General features: G+C 36.7%; 3 protein-coding genes across 3 annotated transcripts; all 3 read right to left on the bottom strand.

Moving 5' to 3' along the window:
• Positions 1 to 775: 775 nt before the first annotated feature.
• Positions 776 to 2,333, bottom strand: LOC128364857 (nuclear factor 7, brain-like). Its single transcript, XM_053325479.1, has 2 exons — positions 895 to 2,333; positions 776 to 788 (listed from the first exon to the last, which is right to left on the bottom strand). The coding sequence occupies exons 1-2, from the start codon at positions 2,331 to 2,333 to the stop codon at positions 776 to 778; spliced, it is 1,452 nt and encodes a 483-aa protein (XP_053181454.1).
• Positions 2,334 to 7,605: 5,272 nt separating this feature from the next.
• Positions 7,606 to 9,045, bottom strand: LOC128364856 (zinc-binding protein A33-like). The gene is made up of 2 exons (XM_053325478.1): positions 8,435 to 9,045; positions 7,606 to 8,332 (listed from the first exon to the last, which is right to left on the bottom strand). Exons 1-2 carry the CDS (start codon positions 9,043 to 9,045, stop codon positions 7,606 to 7,608), a joined length of 1,338 nt encoding a protein of 445 aa, XP_053181453.1.
• Positions 9,046 to 23,735: 14,690 nt separating this feature from the next.
• LOC128364855 (zinc-binding protein A33-like) lies at positions 23,736 to 25,025 on the bottom strand. Its single transcript, XM_053325477.1, has 2 exons — positions 24,472 to 25,025; positions 23,736 to 24,408 (listed from the first exon to the last, which is right to left on the bottom strand). The coding sequence occupies exons 1-2, from the start codon at positions 25,023 to 25,025 to the stop codon at positions 23,736 to 23,738; spliced, it is 1,227 nt and encodes a 408-aa protein (XP_053181452.1).
• Positions 25,026 to 25,416: the final 391 nt, after the last annotated feature.

Here is a 25,416-nt window from a genome sequence, read left to right as displayed (position 1 = left end):
ATAACTCATCAAAAGACTCAAGAATATACAAATCTAACTCTGATGACTGAAACTGTCACAAAACTGAAACAATCAAAGCATTCAGTACAGTGGATATATACTACTATACAATGTTGTTTGACTAAAAACAAGACGCTGATAACCAGGATAATTAACAGCTTTGATTTGTAAAGTTTGTGGCCTGATGATGTGATACAGTTTCAGCATTTTGTAGTCATATTTTCTTGTGATTTCATCTTTTTTTAAAGCCAATAAAGCATCAGATCAAGTATTTATTTAGAGTATTTAACAACATCAGTAAATATTCTGTTGAAATTCATTACAAAGTCAGCATAATATCAAAAGCAGGAGTCACCATCTTTAATACATTTATTCTAAAGAAAAAAGAAAAAAAACGTCTCAAAGTCAAAATTCAGATGAGAACAAAGGTGTGTATGATTTGACATAAAAACAAGAAGCAGAAATAATCAGTCAAAGCCTGAATGAGTTTTGAACACAGAACAACTGAGATTGATATCAAAACAAATCTGAAATAAGTAAGTCTAAGTGAAACAATGAAAGTTTAAAAAGTCTCTATTACATTGTATATTATATCTACATTAAATTGTGGCCTGAATAAAACCACGATGCTACGAACCAGGTTTAAAAGTTATAATAAAAGCAGCTCTGATTTATGAAAGTTCAACTTCAGATGATGTAATACAGTGCTGATGTTTTTTCTGATTATCAATGTTATTTACATTGATAATGTGATCTACATACACATTGAAAACAATTATTGTTCACATCTGTCGGAGAAAAAAAATCAGTCCTTCAACACCAAATCAAATCTGATTCAGACAAAATAAATAATAATAAATAACTAAATAAAACTAAAATGTTGATAACACAAACCTTCCTGGACATGGCAGTGAAATCTCAGTTTGACAGATTTTGATATCAGTGGTTTTAGCACCACCAGCTCGTCCAACACTGAAATAAGGGAAGAGTTTCTCAGTAAAAGTTTCTCTGTAAGTGTAGATGTGAGTCTCATCTTTAAGATCATAGAAGGACACCTCCCCCCCATTATAGTCCAGCTGGACTCTGATCCTCTGGAGAATCTTCTTCTCTGTGACAGTCTCACCAAGACCATTAGTGAATTTTCCGCTGCGATTCAATAAACACCAGAATCCATATTCTGGTGTAGCATCTACATCTCCCTTCCTGTCAGCTGTCTCTTTAGCCAAACCCACAAGCCAGCTAGGATGGTCTCCCACCTCCACCTCCCAGTTGTGTTTCCCTGAGCTGAAGCCCTCAGAGCCCAGAACAGTGATATAATAAGTGTTTCTCTCTGGATTATCAGGGAGCTGCTGATGTGTGTCTTCATCTCTCACACTGGTCAGATCATCAGACAGATAAAGCCATCCACTGGCAGTGTTTGGGTCAAGAATGACAGGAGTGAAGTGGACCTTCTCCTTCATCTTCTCCCAGACTCCGAAGGACAGGTTGCCCAGGTGTTTGGCCTCATCTATCAGCACTCCTGAGACCAGCTGTGGATCTGACAGTGAGCACTGGGCTCTGGCTCTGGTCTGAGTGGGTTTATAACTGCTGAGGAATGACACTTTGTGTTTCTGCAGGTCTTCTTCAACAGCAGAGATACTGTCTGACAGAGAGGAGATCTGCTCCTGAATCCTCTTCATCTCTCTGCTCATAGTCTTCCCCTTCTGCTCCTCTTCCTCCTTTAGAGCTGCCAGTCTGGACTCCTCTTCCTCTTTCAGGAACTGGTGGAGCTTGTTGAACTCTGCTCTGATCTGCTTCTCTGTGGACAACAGCTGCTTCTTGGAGTGTTCAATCATTTCATTGTATGTTTCTTCCACTTGTTTGTATTTGTTCTTCTTGTCCCGTAGAGACTTTATGTCAGATCTCAGCTGGTCCTTCAGGTCACTGATTGCTTGTTCTACAGGAACCACATTGTGACCATGATGGAGAGAAAACTCACAGACGGTACACACAGTTCTCTGTTCATCTTTACAGAACAATTTAGGCTCTTCTTGATGTTTGCTACACACTACCTCCACCTTCTTTTCTCTTTTTTCTGTTTTAGATGATCCAGCTTCCTGTCTCCCAGCAAATGAGTCAGCTAGTTCCTTCAGTGCAAAATCCACTCGAGGTTCTTCTTTGGAGCATTTCCTTTTACAAGTGGGACAGGTTTTATTTTTAGCTTTTTCCCAGAATGTTTTCAGACAGTTTGAACAAAATCTGTGGTTGCAGGTTAGAGACACAGGATCTCTGAAAGTCTCAAAACACACAATGCAGCTCAGGAAACTCTCGAGAGAATCGTCTTTCTCAGCCATTTTCTCTGTTTTCCAAATTGTTTTCAAAGAAAGACTCACTGATTTTTAGTTTCCAGCAGTCCTTTAAGTGAGCACTCAGATAGAGATCCTAACCCTGTAATGGTGTTGTAATGTCAGAATCATCATTCAGCTTCAACCTCCTCTTTTATTGGTTAATCATTAACGATAATAAAAGCTGCTTTCTGCTTTTATTACCAACAGATAGAAGAAGATGTGTCCTAAAACCTATGCACCTTGTCCTTAAGACATAAAAGTTTAATTTTGGACGGTTGACAGTAATCTTAACACTGACAGAAATGGATTTTTATCCCCCTAATGTGGCAGATGTGGAGGGGAGAGTGGGGTATGTTGAGCTAGTGGATAAATTGACCCACCCCCTGTATCTAGACAACTGTACACATTTATGTCATGTGACAACAAATTCTGCAAACCCTTCATTTCTCTTTGGTGGAGAGAAGCTCATTGTGGTGTGGTAAATATGTTGTCGTTGTTTTGGGGGGGTTTTTTGTTTTTTTTACAAAAAAGCATTTTTTTCTAAGTGAAAGTAAAATTTAAACATTTCAGCTATAATGACTGTTATTGTCAAAGCAAATGTATCCAGGTCTTAAAACATATCATACATGTTGATGATTTCCCAGTGTGTTAAACCATATGACTAATTTAGCTAAAGATTAGCCTGAATTGCTAAGCAAGACTGCTTTTGAGAAAGATTGACTGGTCAACCGTATGTGCAGATTCATACTAAAGAAAGAACAAAGGAATTAAAACAGTATGGTACAGTGGGACAGCACAGGCAAAAAGTCTGCACAGAGGAGATAGAGAAGGAGCTTGCAAACCACATAAAAAAAACTGGCTGATCAATTCCATGGCCTTACACCAAAGAAATGCTGTGAACTAGCGTTTGTACTAGCAGACTTGTCCCCAACACCTACAGACAGATTGGTTTTACAGGTAGGGTGTGCAGAAAATCAGATGATTTAGTAGGTCAACTGAGGCTAACTGACCGTTCAGGTAAATAACGTAGTCCTATCTCCAAAGAAAGAGTACTATTCTTCGAGTATTAATTGTATGACTGGTTCAACAACTTTAAAACTTTAACTTTTTTCTCTCTTTTTATTGTAGGCTATACAGTTATTATACATTTAAATACTCAACAGGAGATTTATGAAAAGTGTTTCACCATTTGTATTAAAATATTCTGAATAATAAACTTGTGCTTTGGTTGTTATATATTGTTATATATTTGTTTATATTTGTGTATATATTGTTTAAAGATGATTTTAGGATTTTGTTTTAGTTATGCTCAGGTTTAAACTGGAAAAAGTAAATTGGTCAATTTACCCCCAGGTGGCCACTGACTCAGATCGATTTACCTCTAAGCTGGGGCAAGTTGAGCCATAAGACCACTTCTCTTTTTTTTGAGAAGTCATATTTTTATTGCCCTTTATCATAGATGCATTCTTATCATTGCCATTGATAGGATACATTCTGAAATGGTAGATGTTTTCCTTGCCTAGAGAAAAAAAATGGCTCAATTTACCCCACTCTACCCTACTGCATCACAAGCTTAAATCCTCCTCAGGTCACAGTGAAGACAGAGAAACTGTTTGAAAAACAAATGATAGAAAAGGTGTGTTTGTAAGTGTCTCCATCTCTATTTGTATTTAATTATAACTTTCCTTAGTTGTTTTTTTCATACTCAAATAGATTTTAATTGGAGTTTTTTAGCTGGTTATGTTTGATCAGTCTACTCCTGCCCTTTAGACACATCAGTGCTACTCAGATCTCATGTACTTCCTTATAGTTTTTTCCCCCACATACCTCTTTTATTGGTGAAATATTATTAATGGTAATAAAAGCTGATTTCTGCTTTTATTACCAACATATAAAATAAGATATGGCCTAAAATCTGTGTACCTTGTCCTTAAAACATAAAAGATAATTCTAGCCTCGTTCAGATATCTAAACACGACCAGGAAGGTTTAGATTTTTATCCCACTAATGTAGCAGATCTAAATACATAGGTCACAGTGAAGACAGAGGAACTGTTGGAAAAACAAATGATGGAAAAACACTGATAATAGTCTCAGGATTACATGTATTTACTAAATGATGTGAGGAAACATTAATGAAATGACGAATTGTTTTCAAAGAAAAACTCCCAACCCTGTAATAGCGTTGTGACTCTGTTCAAAATGTCACAATCAGCATTCAACTTTATTTATTTATCTTTTATTGGTTCATCATAAATGGTAATAAAAGCTGCTTTCTAATTTTATTACCAACAGATAGAAGATGTTATCTAAAACATTGACAGGAATCTAAACACAAACAGGAAGGTTAAGATTTTTAACCCACTGATGTGGCAGATGTGTACTGCAAAGTTAAAAACACTTTAGGTCACAGTGAAGGGTTAGGGTTAAAATAGGGTTAAAAACTAATTATGGAAAAATCTAATAATAGTCTCAGGATGTGTTTATTTACTAAATGATGCGAGGAAACATTAATGAGGTGTGTTTGTAAGTGTCTTTATCTCTATTCATGTGTATTATAATTATCTTAGGTGACATGTTATTTTCCATATTGAAATAGATCGATATGCATTGGTGCATTGTGATACACATTTCTTACTTCCTTATGATTTGTGTTATCTTTTTAATCTTTCACGCACCTCTTTTATTGGTTAATCGTTAATGGTAATTATATAAACCGTGTGGTCTTCCCGTCACCCATGCATAAATTGCTGCTGCAAAAACAGATGACAGCACTGATAACAGACTCTGAAGATGACTGTCAATCTCAGACTCTCAAAGAGAGATTTGATTTTTGTATAGTATGGGCATAGATGTGGCTTTCAAAAGGAAAACAGCATGACTTTGCAGCAAAGCACAACAAGAAGTTGGTGATTTACTGATAAATATTGAGCTATGTTGCTAAAATATTTTCCATATTGTTCTCAGCACCTATAATATTTTCAGTATTCTACAATGAATATTCACTACTGTAAATACTTTTTACTAAATCCATCAGATGACTACTTTGTACAAACAATGAATATACAGTGATGGAAAGGAACTAAGTACATTTACTCAAGTACTTTATTTAAGTTCAATTTTGAGTTACTTTTCTTGAGTGTTTTCATTTGATGTTATGTTATACTTCCATTCCACTTTGGGCATTTAATCATTAATTCAGTTCATAGGAAGGAAATGTTCATCTCTTGGATGGAAATGACATTTTGCCTTCTCATGTTTTTGAAACATGCTGAATGGATTTTGGGATCAGCAGTCTGTCAGCCCCATTGTTAAAGTGCAACCTCCGATTCAATGTTTCTTTTTTTGTTTTTTGTTTTTAACTACTTGTGCACAACAAAAAATTATTAAAGATATATATTAAATGCAGCTGCAGCAGATCCGATGGAACACAGACTCCTATAGCACCTCCTGGTGGAGAGGAGGGCAAGTCTCTTCAGGAGGTTGGAGGACAGTCCGGCTGCAGGCCTCCTCTGTGGGGGTGTTTTTGGCTATGCCTCCACTGACAGGGGCGGAAATGCCATCAAGAAGATACCTCCACTGTCATAAGAGTATTATTTAAGTATTTAATGTATTGATTTATTCTGACATATTAGCACATATTGATTAACTCTGTCAATATAGTGATATTTAGCCTATTGATTGATTCATAAACACATATATTGTATAGATCACTGATTTAACAGACAGTGTTTATTGCTTGAAGCCTCTCTTCATACATACACTGTTCTCCTTTAATTCGTCATGTCTGAGTCATACTTTCTCTTTACAGACAGACAGACCGTGATCAGGTGAATTTAATATAAAAAGCTGATAATTGATTATTGACAGTTTTTGGTTGTATTTACAACCTTTAAAGACTCAAGCTTTTATATGCATTGATATGTATGACATCTACCAAAAACAGCTATAGGCTACATTAAAATAGCATATATGTGAGAGTTTGCTCAGTGAGTATGAAATTGACTTAATAAGCTAACATTAGCCACTGTTGGTGTAATGGATAACCTGACTAGATAATATTCAGTAGTTACAGTAATGATGTCGCAGCTCTGTTCAGCAATATCAAAAACTGCTGTCAGTTCCTGTTTATAGAGGTGAGCGCTGCTCTGTAACTCTGTCACCAGCAGATGGCGCCAACATGTCCCTGAGAATCAAATACTTTACTGCAACCTAAAAGACAAATTAAGTTGTTTCTTTTATTGTAGCCTAATACAACAACAGATTCACAACAGAACAAAATATTTAAAGAATATATAAAAATTTAAATCTGATGACTGAAACTGTCACAAAACTGAAACAACCAAAGCATTCAGTACAGTGGATATATACTACTATACAATGTTGTTACTAAAAACAAGATGCTGATAACCAGGATAATTAACAGCTTTGATTTGTAAACTTTGCGGCCTGATGATACAGATTCAGCATTTTGTTGAATTTAACTTCATTTTTGTGGATTTAACTTCATTTTAAGAGGTGACACAACTAACTTACACATTTATTCTAAAGAGAAAATAACTAAATCCTGAATCAACTCTACTTCTTTCAAAAATTCAGATGAGAACAACAGAAGAAGTAATTTCTTTTCAGACACAGGCACATTTCAGTACGGGGAATCCTGTTTTTGCACAAAAAGAGGAAGAAAAAACAATATCTGTTACCCACAACAACAAATCAGGTCTGGTGTTGAACAAAATACCAAATAATAATCTATCGGTCAGAATGATTTTTGATACACAGAGTTTAAACTGTAGACATGACACAAGAAAAACATGATCAAAACTAATAATAAATCAATACACACTTGAATGAGATACTCAGTGTGCTTTATAATTTTATTTTGACATTTCCTCAGCACTACACAACAGCGATCATAAATCAACTCCATCTTGTGATAATTCAGTTACTACACCAACAATGTACAATACCTGTGTAATCAAATTATAGATATGTCGGGGATGTCCTTGTTTTAAAGCCACAATTCTCACAAAAAGATTGATTTCTAATTAAAATAAAAGTTTAAAAAGCCGTAATTACAGTGTATATTATCTATTATATTGTTGACTGAATAAAAAGAGATGCTACTAAGCAGGTTTAAAAGTTTTAATAAAAACAGCTTTGATTTGTGGCTTTATAAATGTTCAACCTCAGATGATGTAATATAGTCTCAGTAATACAGTGTTGATTTATTTTTTCTGGATCAAACTTTATCACATTAACACAAACCTTCCTGAACATCACAGTGAAATCTCAGTTTGATAGATTTTGATATCAGTGGTTTTAGCATTACCAGACTTTCCAATGATAAAAAAAGGGAAGAGTTTCTCAGTGAAAATGTCTCTGTGAGTGTAGACATGAGTCTTGTCTTCAGGGTCATAGAAGGACACATCCCCCATGTCATAGTCCAGCTGGACTCTGATCCTCTGGAGACTCTTCTTCACTGTGACAGTCCCACCAAGACCATTAGTGTATTTTCCACTGTGATGCAGTAAACACCAGATTCCATAGTCTGGTGAAACAAATCGCTTTCCCTTCCTGTCAACTGACTCTTTAGCCAAACCCACAGTCCAGTCAGGATGGTCTCCCACCTCCACCTCCCAGCTGTGTTTCCCTGAGCTGAAGCCCTCAGAGCCCAGAACATCTGCAAAGTAATTGCATCTCTCTGGATTATCAGGGAGCTGCTGATATGTGCCTACAAATCTCACACTGGTCAGATCATCAGACAGACAGAGATGAGGACTGGCAGTGTTTGGGTCCAGAATGACAGGACTGAAGTGGACCTCCTCCTTCATCTTCTCCCAGACTCTGAAGGACAGGTTGCCCAGGTGTTTGGCCACATCTATCAGCGCTCCTGAGACCAGCTGTGGATCTGATAGTGAGCTCTGGGCTCTGGTCTGAGTGGGTTTATAACTGCTGAGGAATGACACGTTGTGTTTCTGCAGGTTTTCTTCAACAGCAGAGATACTGTCTGACAGAAAGGAGATCTGCTCCTGAATCCTCTTCATCTCTCTGCTCATAGTCTTCTCCTTCTGCTCCTCTTCCTCCCTCAGAGCTGCCAGTCTGGACTCCTCTTCCTCTTTCAGGAACTGGTGGAGCTTGTTGAACTCTGCTCTGATCTGCTTCTTTGTGGACAACAGCTGCTTCTTGGAGTGTTCAATCATTTCATTGTATGTTTTCTCCACTTGTTTGTATTTGTTCCTCTTGTCCTGTAGAGGCTTTAAGTCAGACTTCAGCTGGTCCCTCAGGTCACTGATTACTTCTTCAACAGGAACCACATTGTGATCTTTTTGGTGAGGAAAATCACAGCCGGTACACAAAGCTCTCTGTTCATCTTTACAGAACAATTTAGGCTCTTCTTGATGTTTGCTACACACCACCTCCACCTTCTTTTCTCTTTTTTCTGTTTTAGATGATCCAGCTTTCTGTCTCCCAGCAAATGAGTCAGCTAGTTTCTTAAGTGCAAAATCCACTCGAGGTTCTTCTTCGGGGCATTTCCTTTTACAAATGGGACAGTTTTTGTTTTTAGCTTGTTCCCAGAATTTTTTCAGACAGCTTGAACAGAAGCTGTGGTTACAGCTCAGAGACACAGGATCTTTGAAAGTCTCTGAACACACATGGCAACTCAGGTAACTTTCAAGACGAGAAGAATGTTCAAGAAGACTGTCTTTTTTAGCCATTTTCTCAGATTCTTTCTTACAGTCCTCCACGTAAGCACTGTTCAGTCAGAGATCCCAACCCTATAATGGTGTTGTGGCACTGTTTAAAATTTCAGAATTAACATTCAGCTTTACCCGCCTCTTTTATTGGTTAATCATAAAAATACTTTCTGCTTTTATTACCAGCAGATAGAAGATGTGGCCTAAAACATGTGCACTTTGTCCTTAAGACATAAAAGTTTATTGTGCACATTGACAGGAATCTAAACACAAACAGGAAGGTCAAGATTTTTATCCCACTAATTTGGCAGATGTGTACTGCATCATAAAGTTAAATACCCTTCAGGTCACAGTGAAGACAGAGACACTGTTGTGAAAACAAATGATGACAAAACACTGATAATAGACTTAAGATGATATTAATTTAATATATGATGTGAGGAAACAGGTGAGGTGTATTTGTAAGTGTCTCCATCTCTATTTGTATTTAATCATAACTTCCCTTAGTTGATTTTTTCATATTTAAATAGATTTCTGTCCTTTAGACACATCAGTGCCACTCAGATCTCATATACTTCCTCATAGTTTTTTCCTCACGTACCTCTTTTATTACCAACAGATAAAATAAGATGTGGCCTAAAATCTGTGTACCTTGGCCTTAAGACATAACAAATTATTCTACACCAGACAGAAATCTAAACAAAGGTTAACGATTATTATTCCACTAATGTAGCAGATGTGTACTGCATCACAACGTTAAAACACTTCAGGTCAGAGTGAAGACAGAGGAACTGTTGGAAAAACAAATGATAGAAAAACACTGATGACTGTTTTAGGTTGATATTACATATTCAAAAAGATTTCAATTGCTTGCAGTTATCAACCTTTTAGTGGGTTATACTCCTTCCCACATATTTGCAATCTGTTTTACATATTAGCCTGTTCCTGGCCTTTAGAGTCTAAGATGCATTGGTGCACACATTTCTCACTTCGACATCTTGATTCTTGTAAACCTTCCCGGGACTGAGAAAGACACAACAGGGTAAAATCTCCTGGTTAAATGTTGAATAATATAGTGGTTATATTTTCAAAGTACGATATAATATTTGTGGATTCATGGGCATGAATCTATAGATTATATTTTGTGGCTTTTTACAAACTGCTGTGAAACTGGGTTGCAGCGGTGCACCGTGCACTGATTATTTGTGTTACTGCATGTATTTAAATTTGCATGATATCGTCAAAAAAGTAGTGCACAACTTTCTGTATGATATTATACAAATAGATAAGAATACGTCAAGACTGTATGTCAAGACTGTAAATCAACATGGTCTTCATGTGCCTCTTTTCATTTTCACTGCAAAAACTGTCACTGCAAAAGCCCTTAAATACTAACTACTGTTTCTGTCATCGCTCAAGACCCCTTCAGTTATGCTTAGTAATATGTCATTCAACACAATGTTTGCAGTAGACCTGGTTCATTATTTTGAGGGAACAGGTCTGCTGAGTCTGAAGATCCATCTGTTGTTCCTGACACCAGGAGCAGGGTCAACTGATAGAGACTGTGAGGATATTAACAGTAACTAACGTTGGGGGAGCAAATCTAACATTAACCTGTTTCACCGTTGACTAAGCTTAACTAACAGGTTCATTTTCAACACTATTAAAAATTAGACCTTTTGTGGCCCTCTCAGTTCTCTTTCTTTTCTTTCTTTGTGTTTTTGAAACCTTGATTTAATTTTATGACATTATGATCATGTAGCTTCTCCTCACTCACATTTCACTGCCAGCAACTACCACCTGGTTTGGAGGCAGAACTGAACCATTTTATGTAAATACAGAGGGGTGTTTGGGCAATACAGAGGCTTTGGGTGGTTAATTTTTGCAAATAAGAAGAAACATAAACTGTTAGTTTAATGAGTGCATTCAAAATAAAATATTGTATTAATGTCTAATGAGGTCTAATATTATGAATGATGATAGGTCAATAAAATGACCTAATGTTCTCATATTTTAGGGCCCCTGTTAGCCACGGGTTCTTAAAATTGTCCTGACCTATCCTCTCAGCTGAGTGGAGTGTTATCTTCACACAGGGAGAAAGATGATGAAGATAACTCAGTCCAAACAGTCCAAACTAATCTGTAACTTGAACAGCTGAGTTTTAATGATGATGGTACAGCAACACAGTGTGTGAGCCTCTTCAGAGTTGAAAATACTTTTGTCAGAGATATAATCCAATTTGTACATTTATTTTTTTCTATAATGATTTTATAAATGATTTTTAAATTGATGCTTGATGAAACAAATCATCAAGAGCCACATAATTGACATTTTTTGAAGAGTTGGTAATATTGATCAAACAATAATATTGAGTGTTCAAAATAACAAGGCTGTGATCAAAATGTGCACTTTGTCTCCATCTTGTGGCTGTAAGAGGAACAACCAAATGTCCGCTGTTCTGTGTGTATGGTTCAGTGCTGACTGACTAAACCTGCTCATCAAATCGTAAGTATAGAATAATTTTAGAGTCTCATCACTAAAGCTCTTTCAACACAAACTCTCAGTACATCTTCTCTTAATGCGTTGTCTATAAAAGACTGTTACAATGATTAATAACATTAAACAATCAAAGCATTCAGTACAGTGGATATATACTACTATACAATGTTGTTTGAAGCAGTTACAGTAAGCACACATACATTCAGTTTATCATCTGTGGATTTGTTTAATAAAACGTACAGGTATTTTTTTTTCTTTTATGCTAATTATCATCTGAACATTGCAGTTTATCAATCCATGTATACATCACCAAAAATGACACACACAGTCTGCAGAAGCTCTGTCAGAATTAAACACTGAATTAACTTAAAACTATATTAAAACACTTGTTTCCAAAGAATAAAACAACACATTCACAACAGAAATAACTCATCAAAAGATTCAAGAATATAAAAATCTAAATCTAATGACTGAAACTGTCACAAAACTGAAACAATCAAAGCATTCAGTGCAGTGGATATATACTACTATACAATGTTGTTTGACTAAAAACAACATGCTGATAACCAGGATAATTAACAGCTTTGTAAAGTTTGTGGCCTGATGATGTGATACAGTTTCAGTATTTTGTAATGATATTTTCTTGTGGATTCATCTTTATTTTAAGAGGTGACAAAACTAACTTACACATTAAATCTATATTTTTGAAGGCCAAGAAAGTATCAGAGCAATCAGAGTATTTAACAACATCAGTAAATATTCTGTTGAAATTCATTACAAAGTCAGCATAATATCAAAAGCAGGAGTCACCATCTTTAATAAATGTATTCTAAAGTGAAAATAATTAAATCCTGAATGACTCAAAGTCTTAAAAAATCAGATGAGAACAAAAGGTTAGGTTAGGTGTTCATGATTCTACAAAAAAACAAGAAAAAACAATATCTGTGACAATAAATCAGATCTGTTGAAGAACAAAATAACAAATGATAATCAATCAGAGCCAGAATGATTTTTGATACACTGAACAACTGAGACTCTGAGCTAAAATTATAAAAACATGTAATTAAAATATGATAAAATCTGAAATAACTGATTACAATGAAATTGTAAAAAGCTCCAATGTGGTCTTCATTACAGTCATTACAGTGTTTATTAGATCTGTATTATATTGTGCTCTGAAAAAACAAAAACAAGATGCTAGTAAGTTATAAAAAAGGCTTTGATTCACATTATTATAACAGTTTTCTTCTCTTTTTTGTATAAACCTTTGTTCATCTTGATGATGTCATCTTAATAGATATTGAAGTCAGAATGTAGAAGTAAAAGTTTTACGTCTTTCAAAAGTGACTTTTCTATTGAGAACAATTACTGAGGTTGACATCTTTCTGCTTTGTACTTGAAAACCAATTTGGATCATTTCTTTTAATGAGCAAAAAGAAAACACAAAAATTCAGTGATCCTCAACATGAAGCCAAAATGTTCAACACAAACCTACCTGAGAAATCTCAGTTTGACAGATTTTGATATCAGTGGTTTTAGCATCACAAGACTTTTCGACACTGAAATAAGGGAAGAGTTTCTCAGTAAAAGTGTCTTTGTGAGTGTAGATGTGAGTCTCGTCTTTAGGATCATAGAAGGACACCTCCCCCCTTTCATAGTTCAGCTTGACTCTGATATTCAGGAGACCCTTCTTCACTTTGACAATCTTGCCAGAACCATTATTGTATTTTCCACAGCGATGCCATAAACACCAGAATCCATATTTTGGTGAGGCGGGACATTCTCCCTTCCTGTCAGCTGACTCTTTAGTAAAACCCACAGTCCAGTGAGAATTGTCTCCCACCTCCACCTCCCAGCTGTGTTTCCCTGAGCTGAAGCCCTCAGAGCCCAGAACAGTGGGATACTTAGTGTTTCTCTTGGAACTATAAGGGAGCTGCTGCTGCTGCTTTGAGTCACCAAGTCTCATACTGGTCAGATCATCAGACAGACAGAGTTGAGGACTGGCAGTGTTTGGGTCCAGAATGACAGGAGTGAAGTGGACCTTCTCCTTCATCTTCTCCCAGACTCTGAAGGACAGGTTGCCCAGGTGTTTGGCCACATCTATCAGCGCTTCTGAGACCAGCTGTGGATCTGACAGTGAGCTCTGGGCTCTGGCTCTGGTCTGAGTGGGTTTATAACTGCTGAGGAATTGCGCCTTGTGTTTCTGCAGGTCTTCTTCAACAGCAGAGATACTTTCTGACAGAGAGGAGATCTGCTCCTGAATCCTCTTCATCTCTGTGATCATAGTCTTCCCCTTCTGCTGCTCTTCCTCCCTCAGAGCTGCCAGTCTGGACTCCTCTTCCTCTTTCAGGAACTGGTGGAGCTGCTTGAACTCTGCTCTGATCTGTCTCTCTGTGGACAACAGCTGCTTCTTGGAGTGTTGAATCATTTCATTGTATGTTTTCTCCACTTGTTTGTATTTGTCCCTCTTGTCCTGTAGAGACTTTAAGTCAGATCTCAGCTGGTCCTTCAGGTCATTGACTACTTGTTCTGCAGGAACCACCTTGTGACCGTCATGCTTAGAAAACTCACAGACAGGACACACAGCTCTCTGTTCATCTTTACAGAACAATTTAGGCACTTCTTGATGTTCGCTACATGCTTCCATCATCTTTTCTCCTTTTTCCTCCTGTCTTAGATGATCCAGCTTTTTGTCTGCCTGCAAATGAGTCAGCTAGATCCTTCAATGAAAAGTCCACACATAAGATCTTCTTTTGAAGATTTCCTTTTACAAATAGGACAGTTTTTGTCTTCAGCTTGTTCCCAGAATCGTTCCAAACAGCTTGAACAGAAGCTGTGGCTGCAGCTCAGAGACACAGGATCACTGAAAGTCTCTGAACACACATGGCACTTCAGGTAATTTTCAAGAAGAACAAATTTCCAAATTACTTTAAAAAAAATTCCAGCTTCTTTTTTCAGACAGAGATCCCAACCCTGTAATAATGTTGTGGCTCTGTTCAAAATATCAGATGAACGTTCAGCTTTACCCTGCTCTTTTATTGGTTCTTAATGAATGGTAATAAAAGCGTTTTCTGCTTTTATTACCAACAGATAGAAGATGTGGTCTAAAACCTGTGCACCTTGCCCTTAAGACATAAAACTTTATTCTGGGAAGTGACAGATATCCAAATACAGACAGGAAGGTTAAGATAGAGAAGTCCAATACACATCAGGTCACAATAAAGACAGTAAAACTGTTGAAAAACAGACAATAAAAACAAAATGTATTTACTGTATGAAGTGAGGAAATCATGAGGTCTGTTTGTAAGTGTCTCTGTTCACAAGCCACATTTATGTTTTTAGGATGGAGCATATAATGTCAGTTATATCAGCATTGTTTCTGGTTACACTCATTCACTCATCTTTGGACTCTGTGTTACATATTTTATTAGCATTTACCAAACTGGGTAATTCCCATGCACTTCCTTATGATTTGTGTGTTTTTAAAAAGTATACATACTTTCACAGAATTCATAGAAAATGGTTTTCATATGTTTTTTGCTCATTTTTATTGTCATTGCAAAAGCCCTAAATTACTAAATACTGTTTCTCTCAAGGTGTGATGTATAAGACTTGTATTACCATTTCTCTTCCTCCTCCTCTGCTTAAGTCTTGTTTTGATCTGTTTTGTTTGATTTTTTTTCTTTCTCTGTAAAGCATCCTTGGGTTTGTGAAAGGCGCTTTATAAATGTAACTTTTTAGTATTATCATTATTATTACTCAGCATTACTGCCAACGTCCTGGTGGGGCAGCAAATCTTCCACCTGGCTGGAAACCAATCCACCACTCGGTGAGCAGTGGCAATCATGCAGTCCACCAATCATCCTCCTGTCTTCACACAGAACATATCAACAACAACAAAAAAGAACATTTGAACACAAATTATGACCACAGTCGTAACACTGAGCCTATAGTCTTTATATAGCCTGCCATCCGTTTTTAACACTGAACTATGCTTTTACTACCACTAGGTGGCACAAAAGGTATGTACGAACGAGGACAACAAGTAATGCAGAATGAAGTAGGCAACCCAAATGGCCTATGTCATTTCCCCATATGAGGATGCAGGGTTGCAGGAGCTTAAAATTCAGTAATAATCTGTATCTTAAACAACTCAGTTAGATGACGGTACAGCTTCAGCACAACATGGATCTGAGCCTCTTCAGAGCAGAAAAGACTTGTTGATTTTTTTTAGAGTTATGAGAGAAAACATTTATATCATGCATGGATAACAATTGGTACTGTTGCAATATTGTTGAGGCTGTCAGGATCTTATTCAATCAAAGAAGTAACTGGGATTTAAAATGATGGATGGCTACATTAGTAGCCACAATATATTACCTATGACTAGGTTTGGTTTTCTTCATATTGTTTCATCACTTTAATGCAAAAATCAGCTGTCAGATCCTGTTTGAAGAGGCGGACGCTGCTCTGTAACTCTGTCACCAGCAGATGGCGCCAACATGTACCTCAGAGTCACTCAGTAAAGTACAGTTCCTTGTTTGATATTTTAGCTTTTAGTTTTGTAATATATGAGAAATAAAATGTGAAAGGGCTGCATTCTGACATATTTTTCTTCCTAAAAACAAAAATGAAAATATTGTTGATCATCAACATTTTTTTTACTTTAATCTTTCAAATTAAAATGATGAAAGCCAACATTTAAATCACAATTAATACAAACACCTTAAATGAAGAAATACGAAGTCACAAACTGAGAACAGATTTATTTCTAGAGGAAACTTTTGTAAATGATTTCTTTTAAATTGAAAAGTGTATTTTAGAGTTTATGTTCAAGCCTTCAAGCAGATACAGTAAATACATACATACATTCAGTTTATCATCTGTGGATTTATTTAATAAAATGTACTGGTGTTTTTTTCTTTTATGCTGATCATGCAGAAGCTCTGTCAGAATGAAACACTGAATTAAAATAAAACTATATTAAAACACTTGTTTCCAAAGAATAAAACAACATATTCACAACAGAAATAACTCATCAAAAGACTCGAGAATATAAAAATCTAACTCTGATGACTGAAACTGTCACAAAACTGAAACAATCAAAGCATTCAGTACAGTGGATATAAACTACTATACAATTTTGTTTGACTAAAAAGAAGATGTTTCAGAATTTTGTAGTCATACTTTCTTGTGGATTCATCTTTATTGTAAGAGGTGACACATCTAACTTACACACTAAATCTATTTTTTTAAAGCCAAGAAAGCATCAGAGCAATCAGAATATTTAACAACATCAGTAAATATTCTGTTGAAATTCATTACAAAGTCAGCATAATATCAAAAGCAGGAGTCACGATCTGTAATACATTTATTCTAAAGAGAAAATAACTAAATCCTGAATGGCTCAACATCTTTTAATATTTAGATGAGAACAAAAGTTTAGGTGTTCATGATTTTGCATAAAAACAAGATTAAAATATATGTGATAACAAATCAGATCTGTTGAAGAACAAAAGAACAAACAATAATCAATCAGAGCCAGAATGATTTTTGATACACTGAACAACTGAGAGTTTAAATTGTAATTAAAAAATGTAAACATCACTGAAATAACTAATCAAAAGATGACAGACTCCATTAACTGTATTGTTTTTTCACTTGAATCACTTCATGTGAAATAATTTCAATGTTTAATCTTTTCTTTTCAATTAAATTTTATTTATGTTTTTTCCCCATAATGAAATCTAAACACAGTAAAATGTTAATTTTCTTCCAAGAGTCAAGTCTCAGTTTGACAGATTTTGATATCAATGTTTTCAGCATCACGAGAATCTTCAATACCGAAATAAGGGAACAGTTTCTCAGTGAAAGTGTCTCTGTGAGTGTAGATGTGAGATTTGTCTTCAGGGTTGTAGAAGGACACCTCTCCCTTGTCATAGTTAAGCTTGACTCTGATCTTTTGGAGACTCTTCTTCTTTGTGACAGTCCCACCAACACCATTAGTGTATTTTCCTCTGCGATATTCTAAACACCAGATTCCTGAGTCTGGTGAGGCAGAACACGCTCTCTTCCTGTCTGCTGACTCTTTAGCCAAACCCACAAACCAACCAGGATTCTCTCCCACCCCCACCTCCCAGCTGTGTTTCCCTGAGCTGAAGCCCTCAGAGCCCAGAACATTGTAATAATTAGTGTGTCTCTCTGGATTATCAGGGAGCTGCTCCTTTGCATCTCCTTGTCTGACACTGGTCAGATCATCAGAGAGATGGAGACGGGGGTGTGCAGTGTTTGGGTCCAGAATGACAGGAGTGAAGTGGACCTTCTCCTTCATATTCTCCCAGACTCTGAAGGACAGGTTGCCCAGGTGTTTGGCCACATCAATCAGCGCTCCTGAGACCAGCTGTGGATCTGACAGTGAGCATTGGGCTCTGGTCTGAGTGGGTTTATAACTGCTGAGGAATGACATGTTGTCTTTCTGCAGGTCTTCTTCAACAGCAGAGATACTGTCTGACAGAGAGGAGATCTGCTCCTGAATACTCTTCATCTCTCTGCTCATAGTCTTCCTCTTCTGCTTCCCTTCCTCCCTCAGAGCTGCCAGTCTGGACTCCTCTTCCTCTTTCAGGAACTGGTGGAGCTTGACAAACTCTTCTTTGATCTGCTTCTCTGTGGATAACAGCTGCTTCTTGGTATATTGAAACATTTCACTGTATGTCTTTTTAATTTCTTCGCATTTGTCCATCTCATGCTGTAGACACTTTAAGTCAGATTTCCGCTGGTCCTTCAAGTAACTGACTGCTTCTTCTACAGGAACCACCTTGTGATCATCTTGGTGAGTTAAATCACAGACAGGACACACAGCTCTCTGTTCATCCTCACAGAACAATGTAGGATCTTCTTGATGTTTGCTACACACCACCTCCACCTTCTTTTCTGTATCAAATGATTCATCGTCCTGTCTGCCTGCAAATGTGTCCGCTACCTTCTTCAGTGAAAAGTTCACATCTGGATCTTTGGAAGATTTTCTTTTACAAATGGGACAGTTTTTGTCTTCAGTTTTTTCCCACAATGTTTTCAGACAGCTTGAACAGAAGTTGTGGTTGCAGCTCAGAGACACGGGATCTCTGAAAGTCACTGAACACAAAGGGCAGCTCAGGTAACTTCTGAAAGCAGTATCTTTCTCAGCCATTGTCTCTGTTTTCCAAATTGTTTTCAAAGAAAGACTCACCGATTTTTAATTCCCAGCTTGTTTCTTACAGTCCTCCAAGTGAGCGCTGTTCAGTCAGAGATCCCAACCCTGTAATGGCGACGTGGCTCTGTTCAAAATGTCAGATTCAGAGTTCACCTTTACCCTCCTCAAACAGTTTTTCAAAGAAAGTCTCACCGATTTTTAATTTTTTCCAGTTTGTTTCTTCCTCCAAGTGAGCACTGTTCAGACAGAGATCCCAATCCTGTAATGGCGTCTGTTCAAAATGTCAGAATCAGCGTTTAGCTTCACCCACCTCTTTTATTACCAACAGATAGAAGATGTGTCCTAAAACCTATGCACCTTTGTCCTTAAGACATAAAAGTTTATTATTATGGACAGTGACAAAATCTTCACATAGGCAGGAAGGTTATGATTTGTGTCCCACTAATGTAGCAGATGTGTACTGCATCACAGTAGTTAAAAACACTTCAGGTCAAAGCAAAGACAGAGGAACTGATAGACACACACTGATCTCAAGATGCTGTTTATTTACTAAATGATGTGAGGAAACATTAATGAGGTGTATACGTTACTGTTCCATATTCAAATAGATTTCAATATGTTTTTTAGCTGGTTACACTCATTAACTTGTATGGACATGTTTTACTAGCCTGCTCCACTTCCTTATGATTTATGCTATTTTTTATTTATTTTTATTTTTTATTTTTCACCCTCTTTGCTTATTGGTGAATCATTAACAGTAATGAAACCTGCTTTTTGCTTTTATTACCAACAGAGAGTAGAAGATGCGCCCTAAAACCTGTGAACCTTGTCCTTAACACATAAAAGTTTATTCTGGATAGTGAGTATATAGTCTTTATAGTCTTTACTGATTCACCTGCACCTCATGTACGGTAGACAGTGAGTGTGAAAAGTGCTTTCAACTGAATTCAGAAATGCAGTTTAATTACAGACACAATATCTGGACTTTGTTTGCCCCTTTTGTGGAGATAAACAAAGGGAAACTGAGCTCATACACAAAAATGTAAAAAACATCGGGTCGTAGTTGAACTACCCTCAATAGTAAGGCATTACAGAGGGTGGTGAAAACTACACAGTACATCACCAGGATGGAGATACCATGCATGGAGGACCTCCTGTAGGCAGCGAAGGCAGAGCTTTACAAGCCATCCTACAGGAAGAACATTCAGGAGCTCTCCAGGCTGCACAGAGACCAGCCCATAAAGCCTCTGGACCGAGCTGTGTTCTGGATCAAGTTTGTCATGAGACACAAGGGTGCTGCTCACTTTAAGACTGACTCCTACAAGATGTTGTGTAGTGTCAATTACACTGACGTCACTGATTTACATTTTTATTAGTGAAATATTCGTGGTGGGATGAAAGAAAACATGAACCTATATAGATCTTTATATTGCACTGTGTGTACTTCTGTTACAAAGCAGCAGAAAAGGAAAGAGTAAAAGAAGCACCAATAAATGAAAGATATTTTTAAGTCATTTTGAGTTTGACGATAATGATGCTACAGCAGCACAAAATAAATGTGAATCTCAGTTGGTGCTTGGGGAACCATGATGAGATGCATCCACAGATTACTTTCAAATAATTTTTACTTACAAAAAGTAAGTAAAAATGTAAACATATATGAACCATTGTAACACACTGACAGGCTGTGAACAAAATGTGTACTTTGTCACCACCATGTGGACTCATAGTGAAAGAAAAATTATTTGTCCAAACATCAACATTACTGACTGTATTCATAGTGTATGTGAGTGTTTTCAATCAGCATGTAAGCTGTTGGAAACTATATAAATGTTCAGTCATCTCGTGAAGATATTTTGAATGTATAAGTATCATAACCTCATAATTTAGACAATTTGCTTCTTTTCTTCCAGCAGTTATTCTTTGAGTTAATTAATTTTCTTATAACCCCAAAATGGCAGCATGTCTCTAAAAACCATCAGGAAATGTTCTTCAAACTCTAACATTTCTCTGTTTGGTCATTTATTTCAAAATGATTTTGGTTTTGATTAATTTTTTTTTCTTGACTGCTTCAAATTTGACCATGCACATACAGTTTGGACAAACCTGCTGGAGAATCACGTCACTGACTTGCTTTTTTTGCTGTGAAATATTTGTGGCATTAAGTGCTTGGCAAGAGAGAAAAATTCCCAAAATAATAGACACTTTGCTTTTAATAGAAGTTTAGTTGGAGTTTTTCTGCAACATCAGAGGAAAAAAACTAAGGAGCATGGAGGGATAAATGTGGGAAAAGGGAAAGGTAAACATGGTTTAACCTCCTGAGACCCAAGCGTTTGTCTGGTATGTATTTTCTAATTTCTCCTAGATATTTGGGATTAATAGGACCTGATAAGTAGAAAAAATAAGCAGCATCAAAATCATGTCCAACACACATTATTTCACCAGTGTATGAAACTGTTTATTTCCTTACATTTACGTCTTCCCTTTGCACAAACGATAATAAAGTCCCAACGTCCTCACGAGTACTTCCTGATTAGCAGTGTCGTAGCTTGTTGCTATTGCTAAAATTCGTCATATTTCTTCATATCAAACTAGAGACGTTATTAAGCATAAATAAACAAGTTTCAACCACACAACTTAATAAGGTTTTGCACCTGGTCCTTTTTTGTTTGGGGATCGGCTGTTGATTGATTTGGCCAAGATGCCTACCATCTGGTTTTATCAGACTTTTACACTGAACTGTGCTTTTCTTACCACTAGGTGGCACAAAGGGCATACACCAAAGAGGACAACAGGTCAAAGTTAAACAGAATGAAATATAAGGTCATGTAAACGCAAAATGTAATGCCCCCCATTATAAGGATGCAGGGTTGCAGGAGGTTCAAATTCTGTAATAATCTGTAATCTGTTTTACGCAACTCCATGCCACAGACTCCAATGTTAAAACTCTGCTATAAAATTACTTTTTCTAGAAAATGAATAATTACACTGACAGCTGTAAATCACCTTAGTAGCTACACTAATATATTACCTATGACTAGGTTTGTTTTTCTTCGTATTGTTTCATCACTTTAATGTAAAAAGTGTCAGTTCCTGTTTATAGAGGTGAACGCTGCTCTGTAACTCTGTCACCAGCAGATGGCGCCAACATGTCCCTCAGAGTCACTCAGTAAAGTACACTTCCTTGTTTCATATATTAGCTTTTAGTGTTGTAATATATGAGAAATAAAATATGAAATGGCTCCATTATGACATCTTTTTCTTTCTTGATAACAAATATGAAAAAGTTAATCCTCCAGTGAGCAATGGACACTTCAGCTTTCACAGAGCATGTAGGTGAAACTGGTTTATATCGCCTTCATTTGACCTTTACTGTCTTGTGCTGCTGCTGCTGTCTATTGCACAGATTAAATGTTACTGCAATAAAGTAATAAAATTTGAATAACAAGTGTCAGTCAACATGTTTATATGAAGTCCAACCGGCAAATAGTATTTAATATTTTATTTTTTGCTAAATGAAGCCAAATTCTGAACTTTTTTCCAGGATTCATTTTCATGTTTTTACCAACAGTATATGTGCAAACAACACTAGTGATACAAAGAGCTGAGTTTAGAAAATATAACATATATATGCTGCTGCTTTTATCAATCATGATGATGTCACTGATCTGCATTTTAACAGTGATATTTGTGACATAAAATGTTTGGAAGGAGGCAAATATATCTCCAACCTCATCTTTTAATCTAAAGTGAAGATTGTTGATCATCATGAGTGAACTGCTGCTACTTACTGCTGAACCAGACTGAATGAAAAAATACACAACTTCAAGTTTTTCTTTTTACTTTAATCTTTCAAGTGAAAGTTATGAAAGCCAACATAAAAATAATCTTTATACAACATTTAAATCAAAATCCATATAAACAATTATTTATTTTAAATTGAAAAGCCTCTTTTAGAGTTCATGTTCAAGCCTTGAAGCAGTTACAGTAAACACATACATTCAGTTTATCATCTGTGGATTTATTTAATAAAAACTACTGGTGTTTTTTTTACTTTTATGCTGATCATCATCTGAACATTGCAGTTTATCAATCCATGTATACACCACCAAAATGACACACAGTCTGCAGAAGCGCTGTCAGAATTAAACGCTGAATTAAAATAAAAACTATATTAAAACACTTGTTTCCAAAGAATAAAACAACACATTCACAACAGAAATAACTCATCAAAAGACTCAAGAATATAAAAATCTAAATCTGATGACTGAAATCTCACAAAACTGAAACAATCAAAGCATTCAGTACAGTGGATATATACTACTATACAATGTTGTTTGACTAAAAACAACATGCTGATAACCAGGATAATTAACAGCTTTGATTTGTAAAGTTTGTGGCCTGATGATGTGATACAGTTTCAGCATTTTGTAGTCATATTTTCTTGTGGATTCATCTTTATTTTAAGAGGTGACAAAACTAACTTACACACTAAATCTATTTTCTAAAAGCCAAGAAAGCATCAGAGTATTTAATAACATCAGTAAATATTCTATTGAAATTCATTACAAAGTCAGCATAATATCAAAAGCAGGAGTCACCATCTTTAATAAATGTATTCTAAAGAAAAGAATACCTAAATCATGAACGGCTCAACGTCTTTAAAAATTTAGATGAGAACAAAAGTTTAGGTGTTCATGATTTTGCATAAAAACAAGATTAAAATATATGTGATAACAAATCAGATCTGTTGAAGAACAAAAGAGCAAATAATAATCAATCAGAGCCAGAATGATTTTTGATACACTGAACAAATGAGAGTTTAAATTGTAATTAAAAAATTTAAACATCACTGAAATAACTCATCAAAAGATGACAGACTTCATTAACTGTATTAATGTTTTTCATTTGATTATGTGAAATAATTTCAATGTTTAATCTTTTCTTTTCAATTAATTGTTATTCATGTTTTTTCCCCATAATGAAATCTAAACACAGTAAAATGTGAATTGTCTTTCAAGAGTCAAGTCTCAGTTTGACAGATTTTGATATCAATGTTTTCAGCATCATGAGAATCTTCAATACTGAAATAAGGGAAGAGTTTCTCAGTGAAAGTGTCTCTGTGAGTGTAGATGTGAGTCTTGTCTTCAGGGTTGTAGAAGGACACCTCCCCCCTTTCATAGTTCAACTTGACTCTGATTTTCTGGAGACTCTTCTTCTTGCTGACTGTCTTACCAGAACCATCAGTGTATTTTCCTCTGCGATATTCTAAACACCAGATTCCTGAGTCTGGTGAGGCAGAACACTGTCTCTTCCTGTCTGCTGACTCTTTAGCCAAACCCACAAACCAACCAGGATGGTCTCCCACCTCCACCTCCCAGCTGTGTTTCCCTGAGCTGAAGCCCTCAGAGCCCAGAACATTGCAATAATTAATATGTCTCTCTGGATTATCAGGGAGCTGCTTCTTTGTGTCTCCTTTTCTCACACTGGTCAGATCATCAGACAGATGGAGACGGGGGTGTGCAGTGTTTGGGTCCAGAATGACAGGACTGAAGTGGACCTTCTCCTTCATCTTCTCCCAGACTCTGAAGGACAGGTTGCCCAGGTGTTTGGCCTCATCTATCAGCGCTCCTGAGACCAGCTGTGGATCTGACAGTGAGCACTGGTCTCTGGCTCTGGTCTGCGTGGGTTTATAACTGCTGAGGAATGACACGTTGTGTTTCTGCAGGTCTTCTTCAACAGCAGAGATACTGTCTGACAGAGAGGAGATCTGCTCCTCAATCCTCTTCATCTCTCTGCTCATAGTCTTCCCCTTCTGCTCCCCTTCCTCCCTCAGAGCTGCCAGTCTGGACTCCTCTTCCTCTTTCAGGAACTGGTGGAGCTTTTTGAACTCTGCTCTGATCTGCTTCTCTGTGGATGACCGCTGGTCTTTAATAATATCTACCATTTGTTGGCATTTGTCCATCTCATGCTGTAGAGACTTTAAGTCAGATTCCTTCTGGTCCTTCACGTCACTGATTGTTTGTTCTACAGGAGAGTCCACCTCATTTTCTTCTTTTTCTGTCTCTGATGATCCAGCTTTCTGTCTCCTAGCAAAGGAGTCAGCTCCTTCCTTCAGTGAAAAGTCCACTTCTGGATCTTTGGAAGATTTTCTTTTACAAATGGGACAGTTTTTGTCTTCAGTTTTTTCCCACGATGTTTGCAGACAGCTTGAACAGAAGTTGTGGGTGCAGCTCAGAGACACAGGATCTCTGAAAGTCACTGAACACAAAGGGCACCTCAGGAAACGTTCTAGAAGAGCTCTCTCAGCCATTTTCTCTGTTTTCCAAATTTTTTTCAAAGAAAGACTCACCGGTTTTTAATTTCCAGCTTCTTTCTTACAGTCCTCCAAGTGAGCTTTGTTCAGTCAGAGATCCCAACCCTGTAATGGCGTTGTGGCTCTGTTCAAATAGTCAGAATCAGCATTCAGCTTCACCCTCCTCTTTTATTGGTTAATCATTTTTTGTAATAAAAGCTGCTTTCTGCTTTTATTACCAACAGATAGATCAAGATGTGTCCTAAAACCTGTGCACTTTGTCCTTAAGACATTAAAGTTTATTCTGGACAGTGGCAGAAATCTAAACACAGACAGGAAGGTTTAGATTTATCCCACTAATGTAGCAGATGTGTACTGCATCACAAAGTTAAACACACTTTATGTCACA

Source organism: Scomber japonicus, chromosome 9 (genome assembly GCF_027409825.1).
Source record: "Scomber japonicus isolate fScoJap1 chromosome 9, fScoJap1.pri, whole genome shotgun sequence".
Taxonomy (NCBI): Eukaryota; Metazoa; Chordata; class Actinopteri; order Scombriformes; family Scombridae; genus Scomber; species Scomber japonicus.
The sequence above is the reverse complement of the archived record's forward strand: the minus strand, read 5'-3'. Positions and strand labels throughout refer to the sequence as shown.